Genomic DNA, 8094 nt, shown 5'->3' with positions numbered 1-8094 from the left:
TGGAGAGCACTGATGTACGACCTCTTGTCGATGCCCAAGATCAAGCTGATTTCAACGCTCGTGACAGTGCAGCCCGGGATGTAATACTGCGTGGAGTTCCTGAAGCTGATGCAGAAATGATTTGTCATGAGGATTCCGCTAGAAATATGTGGACTCACTTCGAGCACAAGCAAACGAAGCGTGAGTACACTAATTACATTTTTGCCCGTGAGCAGCTATACTCAAACAAAGACACTCGAGATGTGAAGCTGAGTGATTGGTTGAGGGATATGGAGTTGCAGAAGCGTGAACTCCAGCATTATGGCAAAGTGATTAGTGATTAGGAGTTCGCTGAGATTTTGCTGGGCAATGTGTCACGCACACATCGTGATGTGGTGGGGCAGTTTTCACGACACTATGCTGTGCTTGCTTTGCCTGGAGCCCATCAGCTCGTACCCACAGCTGCCCATGTGATGAATGCTCTCCGTGCTGAGGAAGATCTTGATGAAAAGGTCGCTGAGGAAGTGCCTCGGTCCAGCATCGGGTCTACTAATAGGTCAAAGCGAACCAGAATAAACAAAGCGGTGGTAATGCTAGTGAAGGTAATGCCGGTAAAAGCAAGAAGCAGCGAGGCCGCGGAAAATACAAAGCCAAGAAGAAAACCCAGGACTGTAATGTCCAGAAGTCTCATGGTTGCCGGGAATGTGGCGAGTATGGTCACATCAAGGCAAATTGTCCTAATAAGAAGTCTGGAGATAATTCAGAAGGCCAGAATGCATCGGCAGGCATGGAGTCGAAAAGGTGGCAAAACAAGAAAGGAGATGTTGCAAAAAAGGCAAAGAAAAGTATTGATGCGTTGACACAGCGCAAGATTGGAGCGACTGTGGTCGGTACTCGGCGTCACAAGCCTTCGATGGTGGAGTGGTGTTAGATACAGCGACTGATGTACATGTGTGCACGAATAAGGAGTTGCTGACTGACCGCCGAACGGATCGGGAGCATATCTTCTTGGATTTCGATGGACAGCCAAAAGGAGACCGCACGGTAGGGACACTAAGTCTTCAAGTGATGAATACCATTTCGCATCATGAGGAAGTGTTGACTCTGGCTAATGTCGTCCATACTCCGATGGGACCTGATAATTTACTAAGTTCGGACCTACTGGAGAGAAACGGGTGGGTAGTGAGCTTCGAGCAACTAAATGGCAAGCGTGTTTGCTGCTTGGAAAAAGGAGATGCTACCGATGTAATGAAAGCTCATCTGGAGTGGCTATTAGCACAAGGCCATCGCATTGAAGTCTTCTCGACTGATCAAGGTAGAGAACTGGTCAATAAGAGACTGAAATCATTCCTCAGGGGGAGAGGAGTTGAGTTTCTATGAACGAATGCTTACAGTCCTGAGGAGAAGGGGATAGTCGAGAAAATGAATGGTGTATTGCTGGGGCATGTTCGCAGTTCACTGACAATGACCAACTTACCTCAAAGTATGTGGGGTGAGGCGTTTACATTTGCAGCGGAAGTTATGAATGTGAGCCCGTGTAGTACACTTGACGGAGACACCCCATACACTCGACGGTTTGGTGAGAGACCTGACCTTGAAGAGCTACGTACATGAAGATGTATTGTGCACGTGTTTACACCAAAAGTCCTGAGGACTAACAAGCTTGAGAACCCTGGCAAGTTGGCTCTCTTCATCGGTTTTGCTAAGAATTCTGAAGGATTTCGGGTTCTGAATTTAAGAACTGGTGGCATTCAAGAGCAACGCTCTGTGGAGTTTGACGAAGATTGGACTGTTGATGGTTTGTACGTGGAGCACGTGTAGGCAAATAGATATCAACGGGGTCGTTTTGTCCTTCCAGAAGTGATTCCTCTGGTTCGTTTACCGGTCATGGCTGCTGTAACACATGAAGTGTTGACCGGACCTCCTGCCAAACGTAAATGTCTTGCAGATACACATGGTAGTTCTGGATCTAATGTTGTGGTGGAGCAATATCCGGTTGGTGTGGGTGATCCTACGCTTGAACTGTCGAGTTCATCTCCAGTGAGGATGCCGTTGGCAAATGCTCAGCTGTCGCGTTGGGGTGCACCGCAGCAGCAAGATGAATGTGTGGAGCATGAACAGGAACTACATGAAGAGAATGGGGATCCTGAGACTGGTCTGGGTGTGTCTAACAGCCACTCAACCCCGCTTCGGGAATTGCCTGAATCTTTTCAAGTGCAGGTTGCAGTAGATGAGGATGAAGTGGAGGAGGAGGAGGAGGAAGCTGATGTTATCGCTTCCGGAGACCGAGTGAAGAGCGGTGAAGGCTCAGTGGGAGACAGTATATCACTGGCAAGTGATGGTGAAGAAGACGATGAGGAAAACAGTGGATTGGGGGCCTCATTTCGTCGCTCAACTCATGTTAGACAGCAAAACGTTCGGTTCAGTGACTACGAGATGGATCTTCCAGAACGTTTAATGACACAAGCGGTAAATGCTATACTGATGCAGACTTCCGTGAAAGCTGCTTTGGAGGCACCGGACTCAGAGAAGTGGGTTGGGGCGCTAAACAAGGCGTATAGTGAATTGCTGCGGAACAATACATGGGAATTGGTAGAGAAGCCTGAAGGAGCGAAGGTCTTGACAAGTAAATGGATCTTTGTCCGGAAGCGCAATGCTAAAGGTGAAGTGAAACGGCATCGTGCAAGGATTACGATTAAGGGATGTCAACAGAAGTTTGGATTGAATTTTTGGGAGACTTATGCCCCGGTGGTGAGTTCGGAAGCTGTGAGACTGATCCTTCTGCTGGCATTACACTATTGATTGCTTTGTCGCCATGTTGACTTTGTTACCGCTTTTCTCAATGGTGCGATTGACTGTGAGATCTACATGTACCAGCCTAAGATGGAACTGGACGTGTTTGCAAGCTGTTGAGGAGTTGTATGGGCTCAAGCAGGCCCCTCGCATATTGTACAAGATGCTCGCCAAGTATTTGAGAGAGTGCGGATTTCAGAGATCGAAAATGAACGGAGGAATATATTATCGTTGGGTAAATGACAGTCTTATCTTTCTGACTGTGTATATTGATGATATTGTCATTGACGGGACGAAGGAGAACACCGAGCTGGTTATGGCTGAGCTTAGAGATAAGTTCAAGGTGAAGGACCTTGGTGATGTCAGTCACTTACTTTCTATGGCGATCAAGTACGTGCCAGGCCAGATGCTGTCGATCTCGCAGAGTGGTTATGTTGCTCAGTTGCTGGAGCTCATTAAGATGGCCAATTGCAAGGCTGTGGCTACGCCGCAAGTGAAATGTAATTTCCCGCTCCCGGATGATCCGGAAAAGGAGCAAATTTGTGTGAACATAGATCCTGACCTAGACTACCAGTGTATAGTGGGGGTCATTGCAATACTTGGTCAGCTGCTCTTGCCCAGACATTGCGAATGCTGTTCGTATGCTAGGCAAGTTTCTCAACTGCTACACAAAGGAGCACTACGTGCTAATTAAACGGGTCCTCCGCTACCTACAAGGAACGAGAGACTTTGGACTGGTGTGGTACAAACTAGAGTCTCCTGGAATGGAACTAGTTGCCTATGCTGATGCAGACTTAGGAAATGAGAAAGGCGATCGCCGTTCGGTCACAGGATATGTGCTGCTGTTGCATGGATGTGTTTTTGCGTACAAAAGCAAAAAGCAGCCGATCATGACGGACGACACTTGCAGCGCCGAGTTTGTTGCTGCTAGCGAGTGCTCCAACATGATAATGTGGACGCACAATCTGTGTACTGAGCTGAAGGTTCGGCGAACTAAGAAAACGATGACAATCAAGCTGCATTTCAGGTGATAAAAAAGGTGCGAAGTGGCTACAAAGTAAAGTGCGTGGATCTGAAGTTTCACAAGATCCGTGACTTTGTGGAGCGTGGCGTCTTTGAAGTGACGTACTGTCCACGTGAAGAAACTGTTGCAGATATTTTCACGAAGCCGCTTGGTCCCCAACAGTTCTGCAGACTACATGAGCGACTCAATGTCTTGCCAGTGCCTGAATGAGCGCTTGAAGATCAAGTAAGACCGCAGCACGAAGTGGGAGTGTGAAGTATTGTGCTACGGCGGTTGACTTCGGTCGTATTCGACTACTTGTCCCGTGAGCGATGGTGTATCTGCGGTAGTCTATTTAAGTTCATTTTAGTATGGGATACTGGAGCCTTCTGATAATTGGAGTCTGCCTTAACTGCAGAGCTCCCGCAATCCCAAATACGCTGAGTGGGCGAACAGTGTCTTTGTCGGACCAGTTCTGCGCTCAAAGTCACACATACTGCACACACACAAAGATTCGCGACTTCATAAACTCAAATGACGTTAGCAACCCGGATGTGCGCTCCAGCGTTCGAATCCGCGCGCGCCTGCTCTGGATGAGCGAAGGTACTGTACGAAGCTTTGATCGCACCGGCAATTCAGCACAGTTGCATTTTCTCCGCCTTTTTTTCGGCGAGGAGCGGGCGCCGGAGCCGATCGAACAACAACAAGAGGTACGACTCCTCGTTCTCACACTGGATGAACGTAATGTAAACGCTCTCATTCTCGTCGCAGGAATACCAGGACGCCCAGAAGCAGGACGCGATGCAGGCCAAACAGTACCTAATCACAACGTCCTTGTGCCAGATCGATCTAGCTGACCCACGTCTCCCAGACGAAGGGTCCGTGATCACGCTTACACCCACGAAGATGAGGGTCTACCGCAACTGCGTGCAGCTTGACACCAAACTGCACAACATCACGGTCGTGACGAAGCCACTCAATCCCTGAAGGCTTGGCATGTGGTACCTTAGTCTTTCTTTCATTTCATCTCATGAACCGTTCAATAACTACCTGCTCGTTGTAATCAGGTTTATTGGGGCGAAGCCCCCCCCCCCCCTTCTAATCATGTGACTCTTATTTACTTACCCTTTACTGTTTTTACGGTATTAGTTTTTGAAATAGGTTAGGGTTATAATTTATAATCGTGCGTTCTGGGGACCAAACTTACGAATTTTACCTCTGTTGAAGAACCTGCTCTGCGGGAAAGGTCAGCCAGCTTCAAGCTTTAAGTACAAAAAGGGCAGGTGGGTCTCCTCTAACGAATGAGTTAACAGCCACTGAAACGAGGGTTATTTTTAGTGCGACTGTTATGGGGGTGCTATATTAGAGAGCCTAGGATTTGAAATAACACGGTACTTTTTCGAAATTGTCGCGTGGCTTCTGTAGCCATCCTCCGGTGAACCCATATTTGCTAAAAATGTATCCATATTTGGCAGTGTAGCCATTAAATGAGAGACTAAATGAGAGAAATTCATTGCAATCGTTTATACTGTAAGAAGTCACAAGGGTCCAGGGCGGCCGTAAAATGTAAAAACAACGTACTGACATTTTGATTGAATTTTGTTAGCAAGCATGTTGAAGCGGTGTGGGGGGTCTGCTCGACTGCTACAGTAGAGTAATTTAAGCGCTGACAAATTGGCCGAGCTTAACGCTGGTGGGAGTAAAGATTTAGTTGATTGCATGGTGCGGCTAAAGACGCTGGAGCGACCGTCGCTAAGCGAGCTCAATAGACGCTCCGAATCATGAAGACGAAGTAAAAGCATACATAAGGCTGAAAAAGCTAGAGTAAACGTAGTTATGCAGCATATAAGCAGATTCATCGCTTCCGTTACTGCCAACAGGTGCAGATAAAGATGTCTTATCTTCGTTCTGGAGCGTAGAAAATTGTAATAAAGAGCCAATCGCATGAAATCCAAAACCAAACGTAACGTACTGATATGCATGTTAAAGCAGTCTACTGCCAGGATGTAATCCCGCAGCCGATTGAACTTGCGACCTATTTTGCAGAGTTCTCACTTTTGCTTTTGCACTTTGGAGCTCAAGCTCGCAGCCCTCGCAAAACTTCGCCTTTACTACCCGTACACAGTCGGCATGGAGTTGATCGACCGCCTGCGCAACGCTGTCCTGCAGCAACGAGAGGACGAGGTGTTGAACTTCTTCACCAAAGTGAGCGACTTGAGAGACTTCATTTCGGCTCGAGAGCCTGCTGGCGTGAACGTCACTGCCAAGATGTGCTGCTACAGCGCCGAACGATTGAGTCAGGATAACGGATCCCGCATTACACTGAGGAACGTCTATGCTCAGCCGATGTTCAACGAGGTCCAAGAAACGCTGAGCGAGCTGAACTCCGTGAACCGCAAGCCGTTCATCGCCCAGATAACAGTCTGGGATTCGAAGAAGAAGATCGGATCGCCTAAATCTGGGCGCGTGCATTTTCGTGTTGGCGCTGTGTACGAGTTCAAGCAAGTACATAGTGTCGGCTACTTCTCCGACATTGCAAAGGGCAGTGTGCAGCTTGAGGAACGCACCCCGGATCGGGTCGTGGAAAAGTCGGCTCCGCTCCTGAAGCGCAAGGTTGGACAGGAGCCGTTGGGACGGCGCCCCAAAGCTTGAGCTCTGCTCCAAAACGACGAAAACGAAGAGCAAAAGCGTGGCGAAGGTGGGGACACCACCGGGAGTTCGAGTATTCCTCGATTGGAGTCTGCTTCGAGTGGTAATATTCCACGGAAACGGGGTGCTGCTGCTGCGCACGGGTAACGACAGCAGAACACCGAAGTGCTGGAGCTGGAACAAGGAGTTTGTATCCTGCCGAGACGAATTATTGTGCTCCATTCATAAGAGTTTAGTTTGCATGATGTAACGTTAGGGAGATCATGAGAAGAACGATACTCGCAGATGTACATGTATTGGTTGGACAGCTCGCACGACATTAACATGACCGATCACTATTGTACTTAAAATTGTGAAAGGATGACGTGAAGTTATTTAAGCGAAGTGGGTGTGAGAGTGGTCAAGGGGGTTGCTTGAAGTGACACTGAAGCTTACGAAGACGGCAAATTGTCGCTCATCACTAGAATTCTTCTAGATCGCACCCAGAAAATTTACAAGCCCTTGGCGACTGCGAATCTCAACTACTTTGATTTTTTTAAACACAAACACAAAACAGTAGAGGTGATGCCACGTCAGCAGTCTAAAAATGGATCGGCCGCCAAATACCACCACGAGCGATGGAGTGCTAGACCTGTATGTGAAATGCGTATGAAAATCCTTCTGAATTTTTTAGTAATGAACTGTTCAAAGCTGGTCGAAGAGCATAGTGCTTTGCAGGCTCTTACGGAGTACGAATCAATTGACCAGAATAAAGGTTTTTTTTAGAACCAAACGAGTTCTCAACAAGGTAAGCATCTGTAATTAATAAAGACTACCAAACTTGTATCTAACATCGTTTGCAGGACGAAATTCCTGAATGCAAGTGCAATCGTGGTGAAGATTGGACTGAAGTTTGTGGTATTTGTTGTGAAAATCGCTCGGTACGCTTGATAATTGATTAAGTATAGCAACATTATTAATGATTGATTGTTGTACAGATGCAAGTCGAATGTGTACGAGGCAAATGCGTAACTGGAGGTCCTAGTAGCAACCAGCAAATGTAAAATGGTAGCAATGCTTTGCTTTCCGTAAATAAACTTCACGACAAGGGGATTTCTCTATTTGCAAGCCAGCCAGTTTTGCCCGGCGCCTTCGTCTGCCAGTACACGGGAGAAATAATTAAAAGCTCAACCTATTTGCGCCGGGACAAGGTAATAAATTGTGTAAAATGATGTAACGGGCTCATTATTAACATTCTAGGTTTGATCTTCTTCATTAGGAGTTTAAAGGATCCACCAACTACTACGGAATGAGTCTCACGAAGGGCGAAGTTATCGACGCCCGTGCTTGCGGTGGCATCGCGAGATTCGCGAACCACAGCTGCAACCCTAATTGTGTGGTCGAGCGCTGGGAGGTGAATGGCGAAATCTACTGTGGCTTTTTTCGCCAAGAGGTTTATTGAAGTTGACGAGGAAATTACGATTGACTATAGAGGGGGAAATGCAGCTACGAAGGTAAGAAAGTGTTCATTGACACACTTATGGATGGTGGGATAGACGAAGTAACACGAAGGAATGCTATTGAAGAGCAGGATAAAATGTCTGTGTAGAGAATCTGGTTGTCGAGGATTGATACCGATGTAGGGCAGTTGAAACAGCGTTCAGGCTTGATGCAGTGTTATGGTATGTATT

The 8094-nt window shown here is 47.3% G+C and overlaps 2 protein-coding genes across 2 annotated transcripts; both read left to right on the top strand.

Annotated features, from left to right (window-relative positions):
* Positions 1 to 5905: 5905 nt before the first annotated feature.
* PPTG_08256 (hypothetical protein) lies at positions 5906 to 6427 on the top strand (the record flags this gene model as incomplete). Its single annotated transcript, XM_008903201.1, has 1 exon — positions 5906 to 6427. The coding sequence occupies one exon, from the start codon at positions 5906 to 5908 to the stop codon at positions 6425 to 6427; it is 522 nt and encodes a 173-aa protein (XP_008901449.1).
* Positions 6428 to 7010: 583 nt separating this feature from the next.
* PPTG_22355 (hypothetical protein) lies at positions 7011 to 8035 on the top strand (the record flags this gene model as incomplete). The annotated part of the gene is made up of 6 exons (XM_008903396.1): positions 7011 to 7057; positions 7190 to 7211; positions 7267 to 7344; positions 7683 to 7817; positions 7896 to 7917; positions 8013 to 8035. The coding sequence occupies 6 exons, from the start codon at positions 7011 to 7013 to the stop codon at positions 8033 to 8035; spliced, it is 327 nt and encodes a 108-aa protein (XP_008901644.1).
* Positions 8036 to 8094: the final 59 nt, after the last annotated feature.

This window comes from Phytophthora parasitica (genome assembly GCF_000247585.1).
Source record: "Phytophthora parasitica INRA-310 unplaced genomic scaffold supercont2.15, whole genome shotgun sequence".
NCBI lineage: Eukaryota > Oomycota > Peronosporomycetes > Peronosporales > Peronosporaceae > Phytophthora > Phytophthora nicotianae.
This window is presented reverse-complemented; position numbering and strand designations above follow the sequence as displayed.